Here is a 26,494-nt window from a genome sequence, read left to right as displayed (position 1 = left end):
TACTCCCATCCACGTATCTACCTATGTATTTATTGATTAATTATATATCATCAGGGCCCCCAGGGCTATTATGCTTGGTAAGTAGATGCTGAAAGAAGTTTGCGAGAACTTTGTTTTGATTTGAAGAGTTAGGCGTGGTAGACTCGGATCTTTCGCCAGATCGGTCAGGGGTACTGGGCGAATCTGGGGCCGCTGCTTGTCTTACTTTGAGTCTTCTGACCATTTCTTCAACACTTTCCAATTGAATACCACCAATAGTTCCTGATTGCTTCGGTGGATTGTTATCGTTTACACGGCCTCTTAGTGGTGTTTGGGGGGATGCTGCAGCGGCAGTATTACCTGGATCTTTCTTCTGCATAATATAACGACTTCTTAAAAGTTCTTGGAAGTCTATTAGAGTTACTGGTTCTTCCTTTCTTGTGGAAGTTGAATTAGAGTCAGAAACAACCATTTCTTCGTAGTGATGAACGCTGGAATCGGCATTCAATTTCATCCAATTGTCGCTGATTTCATCAATTTCAAAACCGTCCCGTAGAGCCAATATTTTCCCTCGCGAATCCCAGCCAGCTGGAACAACTAATCGATCAACATCTACAATATTGGGCACAGCTCTTCTACATAAAGTCGGGGCCACTAACTTCTGAGCCTTTGAGAAGATTGGAATTTGAAGACGCTCTGAAAGTATATCGGTAAGGCCATCGAAGGGAATATCTAAGGAATAGGGTGTGTATACAACTGAGCCACCATGCTTTAATGCCACCGTCCGTAGAAATTGCTGTATATAATCTACAGTGTCTTCTGAAAATCGCGGAAAACTGGTAGAAGATGTTGAAAGTGTTGTGCCTGACGACAGCTTCTCCGATCTAATGGTCCCTATTAGTAAGTCAAAGCCTAATGGCATGTCGTACTGTCCTTTTTCAAGAGGTAGCTTGATATTCGAAAAAGGGGCTATAGACTTTTCAGCCATGTCACCCGCCGTCGATTCTGCAGAGGTAGGTCCAGGCTCGGAAGAAGCAGGTTTATTCGTAAAAGGACTTGAAAATAATGTGACATTAGTGTTAGAAATAGCAGGACCCTGTGGTGGAGAATACGTTTGAAGTCGCATTTGAAGATCATTAATTGTTGATTGCGTGTCGAAATCAGCGGCTGCCTCCTTGATAACGTCAATCCAATCACGAAGCTGACCAGCCCATAGACGGAAATCATCGCTCCAGTCAAAAAGAACACCTATTAGCAATCGCTGTTTAAGCGAGTCAACTCTTGACAGTACCTGCTTCACATATATAACGGCTGAAGTATGTTTGCAACGTTTAGATTGGTTACCAGATATTCCTGATTCGTGCTGCGACTCATATTCGGTTGACTCATCACCACCATTGAATTCTTGTTCCGTAATTGTTGATTGAGATTCTTCACTCTCATCAGAACTAATATCCTGCAATGAACCAGTCTCCAAAGTGTAAATATCGAGGTGAGACAAATCATCATCATTATCATCCTTGAAGTCGACATATGTATACCCCAGACCCACTTTATTAGCTATTCTGGGTGCATTAGGATCCTGAGATTCGTTCTGAATTCTGGTTATAAATTGAGTTTGTGAGGGTTCTCTCGGCCCTAAACTGTTAGTAAACAAAACTCTGAAGCCCGAAAATATGCTTACCTAATAGTAGAAGCGCTGCTGAGGGAGTAGCAGAGACAGCTCCCGCTGATTTTAACAGCGAGGACCAGAGTTCAGTGGATTCCAATTGAGAAGCTCCATCATTCATCGTATTTACCGTTAGTGAAAGGATCCAGGCTGTGAGAGCGAAGTGCTCATGGCTCACGAGATTGCATCTATTTATCACGTGATTCACAACGCGAGATACACCTCGAATGGTTTGGCTACAACAGGAAGACAGAGGATTTATAAATACTAATAATGATAATGCAAAAAATAATAAATATCTAAGTGGTGGATAGCATGATGCTCATATGACACTAAATTTGAAGATTTCGGATGGTTAGAAGCTTTGGCAATTCATCTATGATAGCCAAGATGGAGCCCAATACTCTGTTTCCACACCTTGAGTATCAGCCCATAGTAAACCAGCTGCAACCATATCACCCAGAACAGTTCTGGAACGAACATGAATCCATCCCAGATTATCATGCAGCATGGTAACAGTTACATAGCCCAACGCTTCACAGGCTCCCAAGACCACTGTCTGGTCATTACTCAGTTCAGAAGGAACACTCCGAATCATCATTTTTTTGTGTGTGCCCAGCTGGACGAGTTCAAACCCCCGACCAAGGCTTTTTAAACTCTTTACAGACCGCTCGATATCGTCTTCTGTAACTTCAATGGGCCTCAGCTGCGACTTGTCAGCCAGCCTTGTTTTCATTTCCGACACCGATATTAAACCTCCATTTGTATCTCTTGTGAGGCGGCAGATTTCAATCACTCGCACCGCCAGCTCAAAGTAAAAATCGTTAACGTCTTTACCAAGCATATTCGCCCAAAGAGATCCTTGGTTGTTGGAGGATGAACCAGCCAAAGGATCTACTCCAATGGTAGTACACATCCGACTAAATTCAGCCCTGAATTCGGGATTGTTTCGTATATCGGCTGCATGTTCTACAGCAAAGTAGGCCAGAGCAGACTGGAAAACGGACAGTTGAGTATTAAGCTGTTCGACTTGTTCTTGCAAGATATTGGAACTTAGATCATCGAATGCAGCTCGATGTTTAGTATCGAAGGCGGCCAAACCCACTCGTTTCATTTCGGTGCCTTACTGGAGGTGCAAATATGGCTTCGAAGAGGGATGACTGAATCCAAAAAATAGTGTCCCGCACTTGATAAAGGTTACATTGATGATAGCCATATACATATCAACGGATGTTCTGCGTGCACGTGACTCTGAAAGTTACAGGAGCTTGGAGGACGATGAAACGATATTAGTATACATTAAATATAGAACATTATTTATATTATTCGTTAGTCATGGATGCAAGTCGTTCAAGCATTTGGGATATTATCAGGTAGTGGCATATTTTGAGCCTTATAGAACTGCCTCGTGCAGCTGTACGATTGCCAGTCAAAGTTCTGCGTTGGTAAACAGGAGCATGTGAGTCCACGCTCAATGGGATTCATAGGGCAGTGTGTAAATGGAGGGTGTGTATATCCAATATCATCGAAAAAATGGATTTCTTTTTTGTCGAGAAATAGAGACGCTGCGATTGAATGTACAGGTGCATCCCCCCAACGCTCATAGAAGAAGCCACCAGCCTTATCTAGAAAGTCGAAATAATCTTGATATGGTGGAGCCCGCCAGAAGTCCATGTCAGCTATTTCAAAGTTCGTCCAAAAATGACATAGGTTGTATGTAACTCCGTAGTCGTCACTAATAAACTCTAGAAGACTATTTGAATTTAATGCATCTGGAACGTGACTTAGGTATTGTCTTGTAACATCCCACAGGGATTCTATTGTTGAGATATATTCTCGAAGTGCAATAGTAAAACCATATTTTTTCTTTTCTTCTCTCATGTACTTGAACACATCATAATCAATATCACAATGTAGTAACGTATCAGGTTCAACCCGCCAGTAGTACTTATATTCTCGCATCAATGGATGGTGATAGAAAAAGCCGCTTTCATATCTACACATATGTCGATACGATTCGGAGTCTCCGTAAATAATCCCCGCATTCCTCATTTTGTTACGGACCTCTGCGGCAGCGGTTCTGTTGATCCAATCAGGATAGCTCCAATGATCCAAGCCTATCACACCATATCTTGCCTGTCCGGATACCAAACTTGACGATACCTTGACGAACTCTTCAGTAAACGGCTCATTATTTAGAAAAACCCAGTCATAGTGATATCGGTTATTAAATCGGTCTTCCACAGATCTGATCGTATTCATAAGCCCCAAAAGATCACTGTTTCGGGCTAATGTTACGAACGTTGCATTCTCTAACGCAGCAAACTCAGATGATTGCTGTTCAGCAAACGTATTTTGAAGCCTGAATTTATGCCTCGAATCTTCACTTTGTTGATAATGCAGTTCTTGTTGCTCAAGATCTTGTAGTTTCTTGAGTAAATCTAGCCGTTGAGCTGTGGTCTCACCGGCTGTATATTTTGGATAGCTAACATCCCCAGAATCCGTATGATCAGACGCCGGAGACTCTGAATGGGATATGTTACTATTACGAGTCACTAATCCAATTCCACCACTCGTAAACTCTTTTGAAAACAGTAGATAGGCAGCTGTTAGCAAAGCCACAAGCCCTAGTATGCGTTTTCGTGGTCTTGACATCTGTGTTACCGTGATTTAATAAATAGAGATGGAACTGACTGGCTTGATCACTTCTGCGTATGGGACTATTTTTCAATCTTGGAACCAGCCAGAAACCGAAATCTAGCGACAGTGTAGATGTAGAGAAAACAAAAAGAACCCACTTCTGCTACCTGACCTATATATATTGCCAAAGTCGGCCTAAATTTTTTCTTTCTTTCCGATCTGTTAGATCTCTGAGTAACAAGATTATCTGTAAACAGCAAGACGGGAGGAATAACAGTAGAGACTATCAATCACAATAGCCAGTCAAAGAGTTGAAAAACGGAGGGGAAATGCGGAACAAAGCGAAAAGAGTAATTCAACCGAGATTTCTAATGCAAGTTAGCTGCTACCAGTAAATTAATATTTTGGTTCCTGCTTCTCGTCTGAGCATAGACTTGCAAAGTTTCTGTCGCTCATTGATGCCAGTTGAATATGTTGCATCATTTTGCATTAAGCTCAAGTTGAATCAAGTATTTGCCCTGTCTATCAGTTTGCCTAAGTAGGCCTAGTGTTATCTTATTGGCTGACACTGCTTCAATGCATACTGTGACGTCAAAATCCGGAATCGACCAACAACAAATTCAGGTACCGGGCTAAAATTTCGCGTTTCACTTTGTTAGAAGTCCCAAAGCCATAAAAAGTCTTAGCGTCAACCATTCTAGCTGGGGTTAGCATTTTATAAGGTTCCCCACTTTGTTAATTGACAAAAAAGCTAATATATATCTAAATACCTTAAACGGAGCGATATTCTCTGCGAGTACCTTAGAAGATGGACCTGCATTTGACAACGCAGATAGTTAACTGAAACAGCTATCAATTCTCGGATCAGCTACCTATGACCGAGGCAACTTGTTAGTTATTCGCAACACTAATTAACGGTTCCGAAAATAAATATATTTGGCATAATAAGCTCTCAGCTCAGTAAGCTTGAAGAAAGGTATGTTTTCATCCACCCATCTACGTTTGCGGGTGCATTATATACTTGTTTTGGTCGTGACGGGTCAAGCAATGAACAGATTTCCATTTGACTAGCCAATGTCGTGTTTCAGCTTGACGGATGCAGATCGTGCCTGACTATCGCTGTACCCCTTTCTCTAACCATAGCCACATTCCACCTAGACTTTAGTGTAATATACGAATATCAGGTTTTGGCACAAAAAATATTATTATAATTATTATTATTACAAATATATGCTAAGATTAAAAAATGTGTGATTATAAACCTTTCGGCACTTTACGATGCAAAAAGACTTCAATCAGCGCTAGAACAATACCTGCACCACTCAAACCCACCCCAACATAGGCAGCAATTCTAATTCCATGAAGTAATGATTGAGGATCTTGTCCAGGAGACAACTGACGTACTACTGTACCAGCAATTCCCAGGCCAATTGAAATGGCATAGTTAACTACAGTTGCAACTAGCGAGCCAGCAATTCCCTGTCTATTTCTAGGAACTGCATTACTGAGCATAATTGTTGCAGTAGGAAAACTAATGTCCATCCCGAACGGTGCAATAAGAAAGGACACAAACAATGCAGACCAGTATGTTTGATGAACAGGCATAGTGGCTAAAAGAATAGACGGAATACAAAATCCAATAAGGGCGATCACCATCATTACAGTAGGCTCGACATGACGTCCAAATAAAAAGGCCGTTAAACCAGCAGCACAGAATCCTGCGACTATCGTTGGTAAAAATTGCACACCAACTTCTATGGGGCTCTCATGTCTCACATCAAGACAGAAACTCCACAAATAAACTAACCAAATACCAAATGTAGCCCAGCCAAGTGCGATAGTCGATAGGATTCGAATGGTCGCAGGTGACATTTCTTTAAGGGGTATAAGAGGTTGTGCCACTGTAAGCTCAATTACAATAAAAGCCGCCATAAACAGAAACCCGATAATCAGCAGAATGTAGACATATGGTACTTGCCAACCTACAACAGGGCCCTGATTCCATGCCACATTAATAAGAATCAACCCTCCAATACCGGCTATCGCCCCATAGTAATCAAACTTCTGTCCGGCGGCCTCTCTTGCGAACTCCTCTTTATCCTCGTCTGGAATAACAAAATAACTAGCAATAGTCATCAGCAAGCCAACACCAGCCATGACATAATAAGCCAGGGCCCATATTTTAACGAGCTGAGCGAACAAAGCTGCAAATATGGCCCCAACACAGCATCCAAAAGGTGCAACTGCGCCAAAGGACGCGAATGCAAGATGTTTCCGTCTTCCAGGAGTATGATACGCTCTACCAAGAATGGCCAAACCATTAGGTAGAAGAAAGGCAGGGCCAATACCTTGTAAACCTCGACATATGTCAAAGAAAACACTATTGGAGTAGCTACTAATACCACTCAACAAAGCCCATAAACTTAGCCACGCGTAGCCAAATAGAAATAACTTCTTGTGCGAGTACATATCGCCTGCTCTACCACAGGCAATTATAAAAGTACCTACTGTTAGCGAATATGCTGCCACATACCAACTTAATTTGCCCGCATCGTACTGGCCAAAATGCTCTCCTACTATCTTCATAGGAGCCAACCCCTGGCCAACTCCTACCTGTGTAACAATTTGTGAAGATATTATGACGCCAACAAACGCGAGTTCATGCAAAAGTGACATATTCGGGGGTCTATCATCGCCGTGTTTTTCGACACTACTATTAGAAGGTTCACCCAGTGATTCAAAGGAGGTAGGACTAACAGTTCTAGGATTGATACCGTCTGTTTCTCCTACACCCATAGGAGAAACAGGCTTATCTTTGATCACAGACGCGCAAATTGCGTCTTCACCGCTGAACGAAGCTTCCTTGCTCATCGTGAAGAGTTCTAATCCTTCCTAGCAAGCGACTCTAATAACTAATCATCCACTCTAGCAAAATAGATATATGAAATACGATGGCTTAATCGTCAAACATATCTCTACATATATATCGTTACGGGAATCGACGACCCGGAGACCGCCGATCTGACTGCCTTCCCAAAAAAATATCAACTTGCATATGTCTTATTAATATCTGCTTAGTGGGAATTAGTAAATGCACTGTAAACCATGCCGGTACCAACGGTGCTGCATGAAAAAATATGCAGCTGTCACATCGGCGGAAGGATGCTCATTACCTGAATCTTAACTGTCCAGAGAATCTAGACTCTTGAGTTACTAAGAGGACGTTTTTGAATCGAACCATTTGACATCTCGTTCCGAAAGTTTAGTTATCATTTTAACTGTGACAGTCGCCGAATCCAACTCGATGAGTTGCAGCTGAGGACACATCGCAAGCAATGCTTCCAGATTTTGGGAATTAAGAGAATGTCCATAAAGAGACAGGCTGCGAAGTACTGGTAGCTTTCCCCAAATGCTTTGGTCAAATAAATCAAATCCACCAACCTTGCCATTCAGAACTAATCTTTCGAGTCGTGCTCCACAATTAAAACGCTCGAGGAAGCGTCCTAATTCAATCGTACTATCCGATATATCCAGTTCTTTCAAGTTTTCCAATGACCCAAAAACAAAATCTAAATCAGTCCAGTATACTTTGCAGAGAGACAGATTAGTTAGCCACACTGGCCACAATGCAGGTTGATTTACTGTACCAGGCTCTTGGCTGATATCGCTTCCCAAAACCATTGTCTGTGAACCCCTCAATCCACGAGGAATATATGCGACTCCAAGATCTTTTAAACGAGAGGTAGCCACAGTTCTAAGAAGAGCTTCCATATCAAAATAATTAAACGAAAGCTCCAGAATAAATCTTTCTAAGTAGGGACATAGCATCGGGCAGAGAATGATTGCACTGCTTCCCAGCTGTGAATGAGTTCTTATCCTAATGTCTCTCAGATATGGATATCTTCTAGGTATATCCCTTATACCATTTCCCTTATGTGATATCAGATATTTACAGGTTATGTCGAGTTTTTCTACAGTAGATGCGTGTCCATTCAGTAGTTGAAGTAACAGTACAAAACCAAGCCTTTTCGGACTGGCTCGATTTACCGTGAGATTCTTAGTAGGGACCAGATTATATAAAGGATGGTCTATTAGTTCAACCATAGTTGGCTGATTTAAAGAAAATGTCAATTCATCTACCATCCACCTTTGTTTGACCAATTCGCTATTTGTAGATATGAGAGATAAGCAACTCGTCTCTTCCTCATCGCTAGCAAAACTGTCCATGCACATGCGTTTTATAATGCTCACGTCGTTGTCTTTTAAAGCACGATTGAGACATATCTTAAGAACATTTGCGGTCCGAGATGATTTGTCCAACACTGTGAAGTCGATAGCCGATGCCCACAAGTGATGATCGTTGACTAAATAATGGTGCCAAGATTTTGAAACATGCTGTAAATTCATCCACTCACTTATAGACAAATCGGAAAATATTTTATATAATAGTTCCGAGGGCAGCCTGATACAAGGGTCGTTCATTGTTAATATTGCCAAAACGATCTGTTATAGTGTCCGAAGTACCCACAGGTGAACCGACCGTTGATCGCATTGTCACCGATAAGATAAGCAGACTAGGCGCGGCTTGCGCGTGCTGCAACTCTATTACTATTGCCTACACGTAACCTACGCGAATCAAGCGAGCGAAAATCTGAAGCAGTTCTGATCTGTGATGGACTAGCTAGTTTAAAGGAACCATGGAAATCAATCCAAGCTATATAGAGAGCCTATTGATTGGCGTTCAATCCAATGATTCTGATATCCGAAAGTCTTCAGAATCTCTTATTTATTCGCTGTCAGAGAAATATGTAGCTGATGTCGTCACGTCGCTGGTATCAGTAGCACTTGACAACACTCGCCCGGTCGGCTTGAGGCAAGGTGCTATTTTGATGCTTAAAGTGATAATACTACGGTCTTGGAGCATTGGCTTTGATCAATTTGTTGGACCACCTATTTCAATTGATATAAAGGACCATGTTCGATCTGAAGTGCTGAAGTTGATCAGCGATGAAGAGCAAAAAATAAGGTCAGTTGCCGCTTTGTTGGTTGCCAAAATAGCATCCGTTGATTTTCCTGATGAATGGCCTGGTCTGTTAAATATAGTTAAATCGCAGTTGGAGAGCTCCAAAAATGAAATCATGGATGGGCGTGTGTCTTATGCGCTTGAGGGCACACTGACGGTTCTAAATGAACTGTTAAATGACGCACTTAGTGAAAATGATTTTTTTGTTCATGGCCCAGAAATACTAGCATCGCTATTGGGGTCGCTTAGGTTACTTATTCATGGACCGGCCGATGTTAGACTCTGGAAACTGTCAGCCTTGGTGGTTCAATGCTTTACTGCCTGTATCCAGTTCCTTTTAATGGCCGAAGACCACCAACAAGAGGCTTTAGATCAGGCAGCAAAGGATATTATCCATCAATGGTCCAAGCCATTCCTGGATATTCTCTATACAAGTAATTATGAGGGAGCTTTAGATCCAATCGCAGCTTCATACGACTCTCCACTCTCTGTTGCAATAATGGAGACGAAGATAGAAGTGATCTCAGCTCTTCGCGAGTTAGAATCTGCTTTTCCGTCATTTATGCATCGTACAAAGTTGCCAGAACTGTTCAAATCTGTCTGGTCTGACTGGATTTCGCTGGCTAATGTTTGGCCTCACTGCACCAATCTTTCGGAAACAGCCGGGCAAGCAATGACAACTCTGGTTATGGAGCAAATCGAATTTCTTGCTACGTGTATTGGGTCAAATGCTGAAATCCGTTTGGAAATAACCAACTTACATGCTTTAACAGCATTGGCCTCGACAGCGGTCACTTATGCTTCCCTAACAAATGAAACGGCTAATGTCTGGGATGATGATTGTAATGAATTTGTAACCATAGAGAGGGAGTTATCTTTAGACAGGAACCCTAGGACGGAAATCTTGCCATTGGTTGTGGCAGTTAAATCGCCAAATCTGTATTCTGTACTGTGGCACACGCGGCAGGAAGATAATGCAACACAAATGGAGAGCATTTTGTATTTACTTGATGGTGTAATTAAAGAGGTATCAGTATCGTCGCAGAAAATTGACTCTTCTTTTTTGGCCTCGTTGGTAGATGCCCTATTCATTTTTCAAGGACCATTACCGGATGCTGCCATTAATCGTCTATTAAAAGTCAGGGCAACGATCCTAGGTTCAACAATAAGCAAAAACTTCGGGGCTAGAATTGACAACAACACAGTAAGGTACAGATTTCTTCATAACACACTCGAAGCCTTATCGGATGAAAATGCTACCATTAAGATCGCTGCTCTTATATCTTTTAACGTGTTCTCAAAATCGTTCAAGGATCTTGATTTAATTAAGAGCCGTCAGAACGAAATTTTTGCATGTATCGTTTCGTTGACAGATGAGGCGACTGGAGATACGCCTGCCATGCTTGTTGAGATATTGTTAGATGCGATTAGGCTTGATTTTCAAGCGGCCTTTGAAACCTCGGCATCTGATATTCTTCGATTACTCTTCACCCTTGCTTCCAAAGATACCGCAAACATAGAACTAACCACAGAGGTGCAAGAAATGTTAGAAGAGATTACAGAAAATGCGACTTTGTCTGAAGAGTCTAACCACCTGTATTCAAAAATTTGCGCAGAAGCGATACCGTTATTGTTGACAAATATTACAGCTACAGTCGATGGTTCTTTTAGTCCGGATCTGATTCTGTCTCTTGACCTCCTTGGCTCTTTGGTCGACAGGGGCCCAGAAGTATTACCTCCGGCAATTGTAGATGCAACTCTGCAACCAATTTTTAGATTAATTCAAATATCTGATGATGCGTTAATTTTGCAGAGTGCCTCGACAACTTTTACATATCTTGTTGAGCATGGTTTCCAGCAAATAGCACGTTCAGAGACCATTGGTAACGGACAGTCGGGAACGGAGGCTGTATTGTCAGTTGCGTCCAAACTCTTAGATCCATCTTGGGAGGATTCAGCTGCATTGGCATCAGGACGACTTGTGATTGCTATCATCAACAAATATGGAGTTGCTCTTGGAAACCTACTGCCGCGTTTGCTTGATGCAACGGTAAGACGATTGATTCAAGCTGAAAATCTTAGTTTAGTAGAAAGCCTTGTCTCTGTATTTTGTCTGTTAGTGTTACAATCTCCTCAAGAAGTTGTGGATATCCTGGCTAGCATTCAACTCAGTGACGAGAATAAGAGCGCCCTGGACGGTGTTCTAACTAAATGGCTGAGTACGTTTGAGTATGTACGGGGTTACGATGAAATCCGACGCAATGTGGTTGCACTACAGAAGCTATATATGTTGAACGATTCGCGTGTTAAAGCAGTACTTGTTGATGGTGACCTTGAGGTTGTACCAAAGGACGTGATTATCACAAGATCTAAAGCAAAAAACTTGAAGTATAGTCAAATAAGTGCCCAGGAGAAGATCGTGAAACTTCTGATCAAGGAACTTTCTACCACACCGTCAGCTGCAGAAGGGGTGGACCTTTCGCGATTGAAATCAGTTGGTAATGATGATATTGGCGATGATGAAGATGATGGATGGGAAGATGATTTCACTGATTCTATCGTCCCAGCTTCAACATTGAATTCAGAAGATTTCACTGGTCAACCACCAATTAGGCATCTCGATACTGAAACTTATTCTATTATATTAGACTGGTTTAAACAAATTTCGAACGCGAATGAGTTTCAAGGCATTTACCACAATCTGACAGATACTGAACAGGGCATACTGAAAGAGCAGATGCAAAGGTAGCTTGGCAGCCAATATATATTATTATGCTCTAGCATTCATCGCCCATATGAGGTTTACTAATGCAAGCTGAGAAACCAATTGAAATGGAGTGATCATCAAAATAAATTAATTCATTACAGTCGTATGCTTAAATTTTATATAAATGCAGTGTGCCAACGGCCCTAATAAAATTTGGGACGATGGTAATATTTCACACCCCAGTAGCCTTGTCTATCTTTTTTCATGCCTTCTAACGTTTTATGCCACTGTTCTATTTGAGATTCAGGAACGTTTTCTTTTTTGGCCAAATCAAGCGCCCAAGTCAACCTCTTCCGGCTTCCCCATCCTTTTTTGAGTGCCCTTAATAGAATGCTGTTTACAACTTCACGGGCAACATCGGCAGATAAGCTTTCCCTTCTAAATTTCAAAATCTGTATAAGCCTGACGACACGACGGTTGCTCTCGGAGTCATTGAGCATATTGCTGTTGGAGAACCCAACAATCATCTTTCGAATGACGTACGATGGTATGGTAATATTTCTCTCGTGTTTGAGCCACGTCATGAGCTTGAAGCATATCTTGGGAAAAGATTTACTTGTGTGAATCAAAAAATCAAAATATGCTTTATGAGGTACAGTTGCAATATTACTCAAAAGTTGCAGAGCAAGCGCATAGTTATTTCGATGAAGCAACATCGCTAAACAGCTAATTACAACATTGTCGGCAAGCTTAACTTTTTGATTTTGCAAAATACGAAGCATATCTACGGCCTCTTTTTCATTCCAAACCCGGAATAAGTTTGTAATCATTCTACCGAAATAGTCTGCTTGTTCAGGATTTCGGCAAGATTTCTCAAGAGCCTGGCTTTCATCCTGTGAGCTTGATGGGACCAGTTTTCTATAGCTTTCTTTGTAACGTTGTTCTTTCTCGTTTAATAAAAGAAGTCCAGATAACACGAGCTTCACATCAGCCTCGCTCTCTAATGCCTCAGGATTAACAGTTCGTTCATTTCGAGCAAGTGTTAATTTGGTAACATAGGCTTCCAGAGTCATCATGATACCACGGCTTGTCACCTTAGGTAGGGCCATGTATCTAAGTTGTTCCAAATGTGGCCGAGACGTAATAAGGGAGGATATCTTGGTTTCCACTCGGGACGGAAAGTATTTCAATGACTTTGCGTTCTGTATTGAGAGTAACAGGTTCCATAGAATACGTCCAGGGCAGGGCTTGGTGAATGGGAATTGTCGCGATAGATTGTGCAATACTCCACTGAGAACATAGCTCAGGCTCTTCTGAGGACATGCATTGATCGCACGCTCTAAAATACCAGTATCGACATCTGTAGGATCACAATATAACGCTTCATCCTGGTACTTAGACGACTTTTTCTTGGCCCATACTAGACGTAGTAATCCCTCAATCAACATCTTTTCTGGGAAGTTACCATTACCTCGAACTATGATATCACTGCATGCTGTTGTAAGGTTGAGATCAATAGCTCTTCGCAGGAAGCCTTCTAGCGCTCTTTCATGGGTAACGCGGTTAGAAATGACAGTCTCGTGCTTTGCTGGATTTTTAGACTTGTGTCGCCCCTCCAATTTTCGTTCAAATCTCGTAAACGCATTCCAAACGAGATAAAATGTATGTTTGTCATATGCAAGTGATGATAGGGTTGACAGACATTCAATGCTAAAATATGAGTTCAGGGGATGAACTTTTGGTTCATAATAAATATTGTCCAGTGCATCGCAAATTAATGACACCTGGGACGTTCTTGGCTCTCTGGCCAAGTGTTCGAGAGTTAATGCTTTCATCTCTATGAATCTACGCAAAACAGTATCAGAAGATAGAAACTGTTGGATAAACTGCTTTTTGATAAATATCTTCTTAGTATGACCTGCATCCAAAGTTGTCATAAAAGTGAAAATTTGCAACCTGGACCAGATGTTTAGACGATCTGAGACCAGCAATTGAGGATAGTGGAGTGGAAGAGATTGTCCAGAAATGCTAATGCTGTTAGCTTTTATAAATGTATAAGCATGCTCTATAGAGGAACATGAATCTTTGAGATCTGACACAAAATTTATCTCTGAAAAAATGGCGTCTGCCTGTTCATCGAGCAACCCGATATTAGTAGCAAACTGAGTGGCAATTGCAAGCTGATCAATTTGGCACAAACCATCTATTATATCTCTGATAGCAAAATCATAGGAAACCATCTCTGATTTGTTTGGTACGAATGAGTTTGATAGGGTTGTTATAACACCGTCTACCGTTGAGTTGTCCAAAAGTGCTGCCAGACTGTGTTTGATAAGCCCACTCTCAAAAAGATACAAAGCAAATAGTTTAGATATTGACTCATCGAGATTTTCTCTGAGAATTCCGCCTCCTACATAGATGTACAACCTCCAAAGAACTTCGGGATCGACTAATCGTTCAGTGATAAGAATATTGAACTGTTCCTCTAGAACCTTTGTCCTAAAACGGCTACTTTCGTCGTGAATTTCTCCAATTTTGTTGATTTTGGATCGCACAGACGCATCCAATAGCTTGCAATTGGCCAAATCTGTTAAATTTTGTAAGCTCTCAGACCCTTCTTCTGCCCCCATTTCTTGTTCAAAGAATGTGGGATCAAGAGAGAGGATGGCGTTTCGAATTCCTCGAGCAACTAAGCCTTCCTGCAATTTTGAGTTACTTCTCGACTCAAAGTCAATATTGGCAGATGATGAAAACTTTGAGTAAGACAGTCTCTTAGCACCTAAGGTTGATCTGTAGTTAGGGACAAATGGTGTACCATAGAATTGACTGACTGCTTTGGATAGACCATCCAAATTCTGATTTTTTTTCCTATTCCAGGGCCCTCGCTGGTGACCATATCCCTCACTCGCAGCTAGAAATATAGGCCGTATTACAAACCGTGAAGGATATGGATCATATTCCCACGCTTGAAGAGAGGGCCTAAGCCAAGGCCTCGCTCGAGCAGGGGAAAATGACATCTAAAAATAGAATAGAACCTCCTTCTCGCGGCACTCTAGATTTTCATAGACAATTCATTAGTAACCCTGTGAGGTTTATCATAAGAAAGTAACAATAAAATATGAGGTAGGATCACACTGAGTTCAAATATTTCATCTCATTGATATTGCGTCCGACAGGTGAAATTTTCTAATATCGGAGAAATTCAGGGGGTGGTACGGCTACATTGAGAACGAGGCTCTTTAGAGTCCTCTTCATCTTGATGATAAGTTCGTCGGCCAGGTCTGGTGGATTTATTGGATCTAAATTTGCCTGGATGGCTTGTGAAAACAAAATCGGGAATAACAAGAGAGGGCGGGTCAAGGGACCTCCTCCAAATCTCACACCCGAATATATTGCTGAGCAGAGAGCCATTCGAGAAGCAAAAAAACAAGCCAAGAAGGCGAAGGCTGAACAAGAAGCGAAAGTTGATGGTGCCAAAATAATTACGGAGGAAGATGAAGATTATTCCTTCATTAAAAGGCCATTTCTAACAGTTCCGGGTGCAGTATTGGAAGACGCGTCGCGAAGTTTTAAGTTTATGACATACAACGTTCTGGCTCAGTCGTTAATTCGAAGGGAATTGTTCCCTGAGAATGGGGATGCCTTGAAATGGGTATGGAGGAGACAGGTTTTGGCTAAAGAATTAGAGTATTACTTGCCAGATGTTCTCTGTATGCAAGAAGTTGACACTGATCACACAAAAGCGTTTTGGCATCCGTTACTCGAGTCGTTTGGGCACGAGAATGTTTTTACTACTTTTCCTGGAAAGAAACATGGTCTATCTATCTCATATTCAAAAAAAAAGTTTAGATTGGTTGATCAAGCTACAGTGTTTTATGACGAATTTTACATCAAGGGGGTGCCAGTTATGGCGAAGACCAGAAATAATGGAATGCTGGTTGCTTTGGAATTGATAGATGATCGAGGTGAGCCCAAAGGTACAGGTATAATTGTCACTAACTGCCATATGTTCTGGCATCCAAAGGGGTCATATGAACGTACTAGGCAATTGGCAATTCTGATGACGGAAGCAATAAAGTTCAAGGATAAATATAATTGGCCTGTATTGCTGGGAGGGGACTATAACAGTGAATGCTTCGATACCCCTTACATTTGTGCTACAAGCAAAAGGCCGGTCGTCTTAGATGAAGAGTCGAAGGCTATTTTATTGGAAAGTGTCTCCATACTGAGACCTAAGTTTGGGAAGGACTTGGTGAAAGTCGAAAGTGTCAACGGTGATGGACAGGAGGAGATCGAATCGTTGGTGCAATATTTTAATAACCTACCATACAAAGCTACAAGTGTCTATGGCTCAGCATATATGTCAGTTCACCCAGAGAATATCCATCCTAGAAGTGAAGGTGAACCAAATTTCTCTAATTGGGCACACGCTTGGAGAGGACTTCTTGACTATATTTTTGTACTTGAAAACAAAAATCAAACACCATCAAAAGAACCAAGTAGAGTTAGTCCGGAAGTTAAGGTCTTGGAGTTATTACGACTTCCTTTACGTGATGAGATGGGACCCGAACCTAGCGGACAGCCTCGTAAGGGACAATATCCTAGTGACCATCTGTGTATTATGGCCAAGCTCGAGATTTAGACCTGAGGTACTGCACAGATATTACTACTTTAAAATATATGCATTTTATTCAATCAACAAAAACATTAAAACAAAACTTAGGCATTATTCTTACAAGTAAATGGCCCCGGCATTCCACCAGCTTGGTACGATTGTACAATAGCTTCAGCAGTCGCATAGGTTCCAGGGCCCAGAATATAGAAGCCGGCAACAATCAGGAAAATATTAAATCCAAGTTTAACATATCCCCAAAGTGTCTGGTGTTTCCACCAACCAGGTCCGTACTCCTCACTTTGAACACGTAAATAGGCAACGCCCCAAAAAATAAATCCAAACCAACAGTCAAAAAGCGACGACATCAAGGACAAAAGAGAACTGAAAAAAGGAATCAATTCAGCAATAATAAAAGCAGCAATCCAAGTGGCAGCCAAGATTCCAGCCCAGACAGACCACCCCAGAACTGTATGTTCATGAATATGGGGCGAGTTCTTAGGGAAGATTCGTAGGAAGATAAACCTAGCGGAAACAGATGCATATAGTACACCAAGGAAAATAAGAGTTGGGACAACAAATGAAAAGGCAATCTTCAGATACAATGGATCAAGCGAAAAGAAGGCTGGAGCTGTAATGTAATAACCGCCCACATAAACATAAATGATAGAACCAGCAATGCAGTAGAGAACAATTTCGCACATGGTCACAGTCCACACCACCTTTTTGAACTCTCTGGGGTCCTTCATTTCCCAAATCAAAGCGGGTAATACAATTTGACCAACCAAGGTATAAGTGATATTAAGCATGGCGTTCATTCCATCAACATAACTGGTACCGGGTTCAGGCCAAAGATTCCACTTGACAGGAGTTCCATCGAAGCCAGCAGGAACATCTTGAATACCAGAAAAGATCATAGCCAACACAACTGACACAAAAGTTGCAACAGCTGAGATCAACGCTAAAGAAGACAGACCTGAAAAAGTTCTTGGCAAGGAAAAGAAAAAACATACGACGCCCATGATTGCACCAAATCCCACAGTACATATGGCATGACTACTCATAGCATTGAGATATCTAGAGCCAGTGAGTACATGCAAACCCTGAATGAAGGTGTTGTTAAGAAGATAACAGACAGCAGTGAAATACCAAGCCCAATTTTTGTTCCAAAATAAATGTTGACCAATATCACATACATCACGTAAATCGGGATGCTTCAAACAATAGTCTAAAAGAACCAAACTAGTATACAAAACAATGAGGGCAATGCCGACAGTTAATATTAAACCGGGAATAAGTCCTAGAACACTGAATGACCAAGGAAAACTTAAAATGGCTAGACAGATATATTCAGAGAATAATAGGAATGCCGTCTTCTGCCAAGAACATGTTCGGTATTTGATTTTATGATCTTCTTCCTGGGAAATCTCATGTTGGAGATATTCATCTAGTGAATAAGTTGTTGACTGGACCTCCACGTCCTCTTCTTTCATATGACTATTGCCACTCATCGGATCTGACTTTAGTCGAACTGGAAGGATTATAAGTGTTCTAAAACGGTTAAACTTTGGTCAAGCGAAACGATGCCATATATATACAGATTCTGATAATTATAAATCTGTACCGGCCTTCGGAAAAAATATTCTATCTACTGTTTAAGCATGGAATATCCATCGTTTTAGTTATATATACACTGAATAGGTACAAAGATATGTCCCTTGAATGCCCAGCTGGTGCGTTTATAAGACGATCGGTCTCCATATGGTGCATTACTTCAAGAACAGTAAACTAAAATAAGGATTGCTATAGATCTGCTACCGCCTGTTCACTGGTACATACAGGAGGGATCATGTACGTTGGTGATAAGTGAAACCCACGCGTAACATAGAGAACCGTTAGTAGGATCAAAACTAACAAGCGCCGATAATAGCTGAGACAAACTTTTTTTTTTCTTGCTTGTAGTGGTAGCTTGTCAAAAATTGTTCCAATTTCTTAAGGGCTGTGAGTGATATGTTATCGACCTGAAAATGACTATTTTTATGCAAACCTTGTCAGTGGAAAATTTTGAAACTGTAATTGCCGAAGGATGAGAGGTGATAGTACAATGTGGAGAAATTGGTCCGCCAAGCCTAAACTGGCGAAAGCCACCAATCTCGATGTGTAAAGCCGGTGCGATGCAACCTTGTTATGTCATGCATGATCACATCATACTTGTCAGATAATCTGCATAAATTGCGAATCAATTTTAAATCTGACGATTCTCTGCTTTGGTTGATGTTTTTAGGGTTAGTTGCTGCAACCAGTAAGTCGAGAGATCAAATTCTAATCACAAAAACGGCAAAAACTACAGGTATTAACGGGCCACAATCAACCGTTGGGTGCCACAACGGGGCGCTCGGGCCCACCATTTTCGCAAGTTCTTTGTGGCTTTCTCGATTGTAGACTGTCTGCAGTCTGTTTTGGAGTCTGTTTTGTATCTTGGCACAGCTCTATTGGTATTCAAATTCGTTTCGATAAGCGTTAAGAAACGCCGCACTATATCAATCAATAAATGCTTAATATCACGAGCGAACACGAGTAACCAAGTCGATTATAGTAGATTGGTGCCGTGCATCAATTGTATTTCGTATGTCCATGACAATGTTTACAGGACTGTGGCTGGTGTCAGATGTGGCTAAACATCTTCTTTTAGGAACATCTGCTCTAATATTTTTCATAGAATATAAATTTCAATGGAAAATGATTGGGCGGTTGTAAATAGATCAGTAATGGGCGGCAACCATCCAGGCACTGGGGGCAGTTCTCTGACTGTTTCCAATCTCCCAACAGTGCCTCGCCTGTTCGACCGCAGCACTTTTTGTGAGTTCCAACTTTATTGCACAAGTCAGCTAGCTGCCTCTATTATTCGAGGTGCATGCAAGATGCGACCCTGGCAGCCATTGTTCGATATGCAGGGCTCAGGAACACAACTCCAGGCTGTGTGCTTGGTGCTACAATTAGTTGTCGGACTCCGCCCCAGACCCCGCTCCTCGAACCGATACTGGAGTCGATGCCAAGATTTGTATAATACTGATAATGATATATTAAACCAAAGACGCAAGCCGTGCTCGTTTATTACTGAGTGGATGAGACTTATGGTGTTTATACGGCGCGAAATACCACCATCAATACAAGCTCCATCATCTTCCATCTCGCCCATACTGGGGTATATTGTGGATACCGATTTTTTCAAGTAGAGGCTTAGCCCTATCAAATTTCATAGGTGTCTCAAAATCTCCGCTCTGTGCCCGTGTTGGCTTGGCACTTATAGCCGCGGAGGCTGTGCAAGCTGGCTCTCATCTCAGCTGGGCCGTGCCGTGCCATGTGCATCTGAATATAGTGCAGACCGTCTGTATCTCTCTAATAAATGAATGCATAATCAGCATCTCGGTAACTCACTCGTATCTTATTGCGGGTTTCTCTTTTGATTGTATAAATTGGATCCAGGTGCCCTTCTTGAGTACAGTATTTTGAAGTCTTAGGCATTATTTAAAAATCACTCGCATATTTTTCGCTCTTTCTCATTATTATTATTATTATCATTATTGCGGGTATCCGAATCAACCGTCGCCAACAATATACCATAAATGATAGCTGATAGCCTATCGATTCATTTTTATTAGCACCGTAGTTACATCCCACTAACTGGACTGAAAAATCAAGGAAATACGAATACATTAAAACTAGTATTGGAAATACTCCATTAGGAAAACAAAAAGACTTGACTGTCAGCAGGTACCAGTCTTGAATAAAAGTGGTTCAATAGTGTTTGGGCATATTGGTAAACCGAAGCATAATCTATTAATCAGCATTATTCGCTGAATATCAAAATTTGTTAAATCATGTCTACTGGAACGGTGTACACGTCGTCGGCTGCCGGTGCTAGTACCAGTGTCAGGTCCAACACGTTAATCATCTCTGGATTTAACAAGCAGACTGTTGAGGACATACATGCTGTGAACGCGCTAAGAAGTTTGGTAGAAGAGACTTGCCTTGTCCATTTAGTGGACTGGGTGCCCATGAAAAGATTCCGCAGAGTGATTGCAGTGTTCCATGATGAAAACGAGTGCGAACGTGCAAAAGAATGGATCAATAGTTACTGTTCTACAGAATCTCTTCCTCCTTCGGTTCCATCCTACATCTCAAGTCTAAAGGCATACACGACGGCACCAACTTTGACAGAGGAAGATGAGAGAAGAAAATTGCAACTGCCCGACAAGGGTCGCCTATGGCTCATCAGCCCTCCACCTTCTCCCCCAGTTGGATGGGAATCAACATTTGAGTCTGAGCCCAATCGTGAGACTCATCATCCAGAGCTTGGGCTGATAGACTCAGCTCATCTTCATGAAGCGCTTAGTAAAGTCGCTCTAAACAATAGTCCCGCTCAAAATCCAAATATGATGGATGCTGAATCCACGTCTCCTACATCCCCTAGCATGTCTCCCAGGCCAACCATTACACGAAGATTCACACTGCGCGAGTCGAATGTCAAATCAGCTTTTGGCGGACTACCACCTATCGATACTCATATGACATCAACTGATGTTACCAGTCCTAAATCCACTTCTCCTATGACTCCATCGATTGTCCTTGAGTGGGACGACGACGGCGAGGACGAACAAAATTTGAACGCTCTGACAACTGACACGGGAGACCAGACTAATCGTCTCCCTCGAACAGAAATGCCCCCACCCACCAGCGGTGTTTCAAACTATGCATCTTAAAAAGTTAATTTATTTATTACGTTACAATATTATCCTTTTACTAATGTCGAACCAGACATCTAGTTCATCCCTGTAGGAGCCAATCCCGACGATGGACGTTCCTATCGAAAAACTCATGTGAAGCAGGAGCAACAGGATCTGGGGCAGAGCCCCAGCCGCCGGAGGCAATATGAATTTAGAAAAAATGCGAAGCGCCATGTCCTATTTACAAAATATATATATACAGTGTGGAGATTTAAATACGAGCAGCAGCCACTGAAACCTGTTCTTGGGACTGGTCGACTGGGGATAAAGTGCCATTTTCATTATATTGAGCCTTGAAGAATGTGTAGTGCAGAACAATATCATCAATCTTAGCGACGCTCGGATCTTTGGCGAAATCAGGATCAATAAAGAAGAAGACTGGCATGTCCACCTCTTCGCCAGCTCGCAGCATCTGTTCCTCAAAGCAGAAGCACTGAATCTTGCTGAAATAAGGAGCAACCTTTTCGGGAACCACACTATAAGTTGCCATGCCAATTATATCTGTATCAGAAATGTTTTTTGCCTTATAAAACGCTAGAGCAGTTTCACCAGGCAGCACCTGGACTTCTCTTTGCTGAGGTTTAAATGTCCATGGAACAGCTCCAGAAACTTCTGATGAGAATGTAACCGAGATTCGCTTTTTCCGCTCGACTGGAATCATCTTGTCAGCAGTGAATTTCTCTGAATTGGTAATAGGAGTGCCTCCCCAACCAGTTCTCTGGCAGATGACACGATATAGTGGGACCGAAGCATAAGATAAAGCAAGTGCTGCTACTACTATACTGGCAGAATACAAGCTGACTGTGAGCACTTTTTTGTTTTTCTGTTTATTTCTGGCTTGGTTGGCCTGTTGAATACCTCTAAGAAAAGCCTCTCGCTTCTGTTGATCCGTGAACTTGGCCTGTTGTTGGAACATTGACCTTGATGACAAATGTCTCGACAGTTGTTTCTGTACTGGTAATCGTATCGTTGGCCTCCGGAACATTTCTTTCTGTCTTTCTATCCTTTATGAAACGATTTCTATTAGCGGCCTTTGCACCTTACGAGTGAAATAAAACGGTTCTCATACGATGCCGGTGCCTTCAATTTTACAGTCCCCCGCTAGTCAAAATATAATGTGCATATTCTAGTAGCTGACTATTCCCTGCGTCTTATCAGACCCTGCTCGACACACTTCAATATCAAGAAGAGCTTCACTTGAAGAAACAACCAAACAAAGACTACCTGGGTCCGGGGTTACAATTTTGTATAATTAATAGTGTATTATTCCCATGGGCTCAACTGAGTGCTGGATTTCTCGGGAACGTACAATTGACAACGATAGATCAGTTTCTCTCAGCACCTGCAAATCTACCCTTCGACTATTGCTCAGAGTTCGAAATTCTGGAGTAGCTATGTGGGAGATTGTGGGTTATTTCAAAGCCTGAATGAAGCTTGATGTCAATATGAATTGGTCATTTGGAGCACCTGCCGTTGGGTTCAGATGCGTGCATATAATTTCCCCACGTTAAAGCCTCGCCAATATCCGACAGACCGAATTGATCTTCCTCACTGCCGCTAAAGTGAACGGTTTCAAAAATATACCAAGACAAGTCTTGGATTATGAACCTATATTGGTAGCACCGGTATTGTGTTAACTAAATATTCTATTAAACTATTAAAAAAAGTTTTGGCCAGTCGGATAGAAAGAGCGTTGAAACAGAAATAATCTCTTATGGCTGATAGTAATACCGACAACCAGGCTAATGCCAGTAGTAGCTCTGGCGGAGAGAGCGCCCCTGCCAGCTCGACACCACATTCGAGTAACGCGACTGGCGCTAAGAGAAACCGAAGAAACAAGGTGGACCATGCCTGTGTATATTGTAGACGATCTCATATGACCTGTGACGACAAACGTCCCTGTACAAGATGTATTAAACGAAGCATAGGACATCTGTGCCATGACGAAGTAAAATCAACAAAAAGAGAGGGAAGTGTTGGTACAAGTGCCGGAACCCCTCCTAATAAACGAAAATCTTCTACAGGAGTAGACGAAGAAGCTACGTTTGGATCAGTATCTACAACACCATCTGGTGCTCACACAGTATTAAGTACAGGATCGGGCTCTCAGCATCTGTTACTGTCATCCACGCAACTGGAGCTAAATAACTCTTCCAATAGGAATAACAGCGCTGATGTAATATCACTGGGTCAACAATGGGGTGAGTCAAATCCTTCATCTGGTACAAATTTATTAAACCAATCTATGGCTTTTGGTCATAACCCAGTATTCTTTTCAGAACAGGCAGGTAGCGAATTTTCTTCACTGAACGACTTTTTATCAATGATAGATGATCCATCTCTGATTGACAATAATCTTCTTGGAACTAATCAACAGCAAACTAGTCAAGGATTCGGCGATATTAGTGGTGTTGGAAATGTCGACGCTAGTAGGTCTATTGGTAGTTCTAATGGCAACAGTGGTAACAGCAGTGGAACTGCTTCTGCTAATGGAAATAATCCATCTGCTAATGTTTCCGACTCTGCGCGTGACAAGTTCTTTCTCACAGCAGCAGATCCCTCGGAGGATATTTCTCCAGAGGAGCGTCTCAAACAAGTGATCCACGCAAAAGTGGAGGCAGGATTACTGCAACCATTCAATTATGCTAACGGCTATACCCGACTACAAAAGTACATGGATAACTACATGAATTTCTCTTCCAAGCAAAGGATTTTGAAGCCGCTGACGGTGTTCCGTCCTGCTTTCCGGGGAGTAGCACAGTCTTTGACCGACACTGATCTCGTTCTCGTCGAAGAGGCGTTTGAACGAATGCTACTAGATTATGATAGAGTGTTTACGAGTATGGCGATTCCAGCATGTTTATGGCGTCGAACGGGTGAAATTTATAGGGGCAATAAAGAGTTTGCTGGACTGGTTGGTGTAAATGTCGAGGACCTGCGAGATGGTAAGTTCGCTATTTATGAACTAATGAGTGAAGAATCCGCTGTAAGCTACTGGGAGAAGTACGGAAATATTGCATTTGACTCTGGCCAAAAGGCAGTACTCACTAGTTGCAATTTAAGGACTCGTGATGGACGTAAACGTCGGGCATGTTGCTTTAGTTTCACTGTACGTCGTGATCGTTATAATATCCCCAGTTGTATCATCGGCAACTTCATTCCAATTCATCACTGACCAGTCTTTGATTGGATATGTATTTTTAATAATGTATTTTATTTTGTCCTGTTGTAAATCTTTAGACTCATGCTTATAGTTTCTTATTGTGGTTTGTCGCATCAGAACGAGCATTTCACATATTACTAGGCTCCAGAGCATTTTGTTTCAGACATATATCCATTGAAATAGTATATTACATAAATTATTGGGAAAGAAGAAAATCCTATTATTTCTTGGCCATCTTGACCTTCTTTTTAGAAGGAGCCTCAGAAGAAGCAGTGGCAGTCTCGGTCTCAGCTTTAGCCTTGGGGGCAGCAGCGGCAGGTTTGCTAGTCTTCTTGGTGAGCTTATTTTTGGTGAAATTAGCAAAATCTTCCTCATCAATGACCTCAGCCAATGCCTGTTCGAGTTTCGTGAGCTTGGGCTCCTTGGCCTCGCGCTTGCGTTTCTTTTCTTGCTCCGATGGCTTCTCATCTCTCTTCTCGACAACATCTTCGTCGCTGTAGATCTTCTCACTGAGATAGATGGGCAAGCTAGGACTAGAGGCCGACTTAATGTGTAGCGCACGAACTCCTTCGAATCCATTCTTAATAACTGATTTTGTGATATATTCAACAACTGCTTCGACGTTGTCAGCCACATCTTTAGCGTCAAAACTGTTTAATCCTACCTTGACTACAATCATCGTACTGGCGTCCAAGGTGAACCAGGTAGAATGCAAAATTTTGTCAATGGAGCCTTTTGTCCTAATGGCGCTTGGCTCTTTGGTGTTCTTATCAAGAACAGTCACTGGGAGGGGTAATTTAGAGTTTGAAGAATAGAAGGTTTTTCCCAATAGTTTTGGTAGTGTGGTGATAACTCTGTCATCAGCAAGAAACAAGTCATAACCACTAGCAAGTTGTCTTCTACTCTCATATGGTTTGAATTTTCCTTTGAACTTGGATACACCAACGACACGGGTAACCAACTCTTTAGTTGGTGCTTCGTCGTCTTGTAAAACGTCCTTAAAAGCTCGCTGAGGGTCCTTAACTATAATACAGATTGATGGCTTCTCCTCAGAATTTTCGTAAAGAGAGTGAGGTACCTTCACAAATTTTGGCTTAAGATTTTTGTGATCTGAAACATATTTTCGGGTAGTAACAATAAGTTGAAGATATTTCGAACCTGTGTCTTCATCATCCTCAAGGAGATTCAAGGATCCATTGGTCTCTTCGACATCTCCAGTCTTCTTAGTCAAGTACTTCTGTAAGGCAGTAACAGCCTCTATGCATTTGGATCTATCCATCTCTATGTTGTATTAGAACTTTGATTCAAAACTAAAGTAAAGCGTTCTAACGTTCTATACTATAGTCAAGCGTCTGTGTTCTATTAAAGATCACTAGAATATTTTTTTTCCCCTACTTGCATGAACATGAAAAATCCACTTTGCTTTTTCTTTATAGTCACAGCCGTATGACATGGCAGGCCAGTACTTATACATTATCCCATCCCTTCCTTTACTATCCTTCTGTAATCCTAATTCATTTCAGGGATAGCTTATACGGTTCATTGAGCCTGCTTCTGTTTCTGAACAAGGCACTGGGTGAAGCAATCAGGTTATCTTAAACTCTTCTTCCTGCTCCCTCACCTCTCTGGTAGACCTCCACGGGTCTTACGAGTGTATCCAGTTACCGAACCCTCTTCCGTATCCAATAGCAAGAATAACAGCCTTTATATCGACTCGATATCCCACTTACTCTTAATTAGTATCTATATCATCTATTTCATCTTTATCCAAGCCCCGTCAAGTGAGGCGTGCCCTTACCCACGTTCATTCTTGCATATACTTCGATGCTCCAGTGCTAGATATTTCATCATATATTCGAATACCAAGCTTATTATTGAAGTACAATGGTAAGTATCGATAGGTCTGCCTCGTTA

General features: G+C 41.8%; 12 protein-coding genes across 12 annotated transcripts; 4 read left to right on the top strand and 8 right to left on the bottom strand.

Annotated features, from left to right (window-relative positions):
- Positions 1–40: 40 nt before the first annotated feature.
- AWJ20_1564 (uncharacterized protein) lies at positions 41–1,769 on the bottom strand (the record flags this gene model as incomplete). Its single annotated transcript, XM_018878455.1, has 2 exons — positions 41–1,617; positions 1,664–1,769. 2 exons carry the CDS (start codon positions 1,767–1,769, stop codon positions 41–43), a joined length of 1,683 nt encoding a protein of 560 aa, XP_018735757.1.
- Positions 1,770–2,024: 255 nt separating this feature from the next.
- On the bottom strand, positions 2,025–2,762 carry SNF8 (ESCRT-II subunit protein SNF8; the record flags this gene model as incomplete). Its single annotated transcript, XM_018878454.1, has 1 exon — positions 2,025–2,762. One exon carries the CDS (start codon positions 2,760–2,762, stop codon positions 2,025–2,027), a length of 738 nt encoding a protein of 245 aa, XP_018735756.1.
- Positions 2,763–2,998: 236 nt separating this feature from the next.
- Positions 2,999–4,303, bottom strand: KTR1 (alpha-1,2-mannosyltransferase KTR1; the record flags this gene model as incomplete). The annotated part of the gene is made up of 1 exon (XM_018878453.1): positions 2,999–4,303. The coding sequence occupies one exon, from the start codon at positions 4,301–4,303 to the stop codon at positions 2,999–3,001; it is 1,305 nt and encodes a 434-aa protein (XP_018735755.1).
- Positions 4,304–5,542: 1,239 nt separating this feature from the next.
- Positions 5,543–7,159, bottom strand: AMF1 (Amf1p; the record flags this gene model as incomplete). The annotated part of the gene is made up of 1 exon (XM_018878452.1): positions 5,543–7,159. One exon carries the CDS (start codon positions 7,157–7,159, stop codon positions 5,543–5,545), a length of 1,617 nt encoding a protein of 538 aa, XP_018735754.1.
- A 1,826-nt stretch (positions 7,160–8,985) lies between these two features.
- Positions 8,986–12,060, top strand: KAP114 (Kap114p; the record flags this gene model as incomplete). The annotated part of the gene is made up of 1 exon (XM_018878451.1): positions 8,986–12,060. The coding sequence occupies one exon, from the start codon at positions 8,986–8,988 to the stop codon at positions 12,058–12,060; it is 3,075 nt and encodes a 1,024-aa protein (XP_018735753.1).
- A 161-nt stretch (positions 12,061–12,221) lies between these two features.
- AWJ20_1559 (uncharacterized protein) lies at positions 12,222–14,648 on the bottom strand (the record flags this gene model as incomplete). The annotated part of the gene is made up of 1 exon (XM_018878449.1): positions 12,222–14,648. One exon carries the CDS (start codon positions 14,646–14,648, stop codon positions 12,222–12,224), a length of 2,427 nt encoding a protein of 808 aa, XP_018735752.1.
- A 629-nt stretch (positions 14,649–15,277) lies between these two features.
- On the top strand, positions 15,278–16,660 carry NGL2 (Ngl2p; the record flags this gene model as incomplete). The annotated part of the gene is made up of 1 exon (XM_018878448.1): positions 15,278–16,660. One exon carries the CDS (start codon positions 15,278–15,280, stop codon positions 16,658–16,660), a length of 1,383 nt encoding a protein of 460 aa, XP_018735751.1.
- A 77-nt stretch (positions 16,661–16,737) lies between these two features.
- AWJ20_1557 (uncharacterized protein) lies at positions 16,738–18,141 on the bottom strand (the record flags this gene model as incomplete). Its single annotated transcript, XM_018878447.1, has 1 exon — positions 16,738–18,141. One exon carries the CDS (start codon positions 18,139–18,141, stop codon positions 16,738–16,740), a length of 1,404 nt encoding a protein of 467 aa, XP_018735750.1.
- Positions 18,142–20,511: 2,370 nt separating this feature from the next.
- Positions 20,512–21,393, top strand: AWJ20_1556 (uncharacterized protein; the record flags this gene model as incomplete). The annotated part of the gene is made up of 1 exon (XM_018878446.1): positions 20,512–21,393. The coding sequence occupies one exon, from the start codon at positions 20,512–20,514 to the stop codon at positions 21,391–21,393; it is 882 nt and encodes a 293-aa protein (XP_018735749.1).
- A 235-nt stretch (positions 21,394–21,628) lies between these two features.
- COX11 (Cox11p) lies at positions 21,629–22,402 on the bottom strand (the record flags this gene model as incomplete). Its single annotated transcript, XM_018878445.1, has 1 exon — positions 21,629–22,402. One exon carries the CDS (start codon positions 22,400–22,402, stop codon positions 21,629–21,631), a length of 774 nt encoding a protein of 257 aa, XP_018735748.1.
- Positions 22,403–23,131: 729 nt separating this feature from the next.
- On the top strand, positions 23,132–24,592 carry RDS2 (Rds2p; the record flags this gene model as incomplete). Its single annotated transcript, XM_018878444.1, has 1 exon — positions 23,132–24,592. One exon carries the CDS (start codon positions 23,132–23,134, stop codon positions 24,590–24,592), a length of 1,461 nt encoding a protein of 486 aa, XP_018735747.1.
- A 208-nt stretch (positions 24,593–24,800) lies between these two features.
- Positions 24,801–25,859, bottom strand: CIC1 (Cic1p; the record flags this gene model as incomplete). The annotated part of the gene is made up of 1 exon (XM_018878443.1): positions 24,801–25,859. One exon carries the CDS (start codon positions 25,857–25,859, stop codon positions 24,801–24,803), a length of 1,059 nt encoding a protein of 352 aa, XP_018735746.1.
- Between the last annotated feature and the right edge of the window lie 635 nt (positions 25,860–26,494).

The sequence above is a fragment of the Sugiyamaella lignohabitans genome, chromosome A (assembly GCF_001640025.1).
Source record: "Sugiyamaella lignohabitans strain CBS 10342 chromosome A, complete sequence".
Classification (NCBI taxonomy): Eukaryota; Fungi; Ascomycota; class Dipodascomycetes; order Dipodascales; family Trichomonascaceae; genus Sugiyamaella; species Sugiyamaella lignohabitans.
Note: the sequence above shows the minus strand (reverse complement) of the source record. Positions and strands in the feature narration are given on the sequence as shown.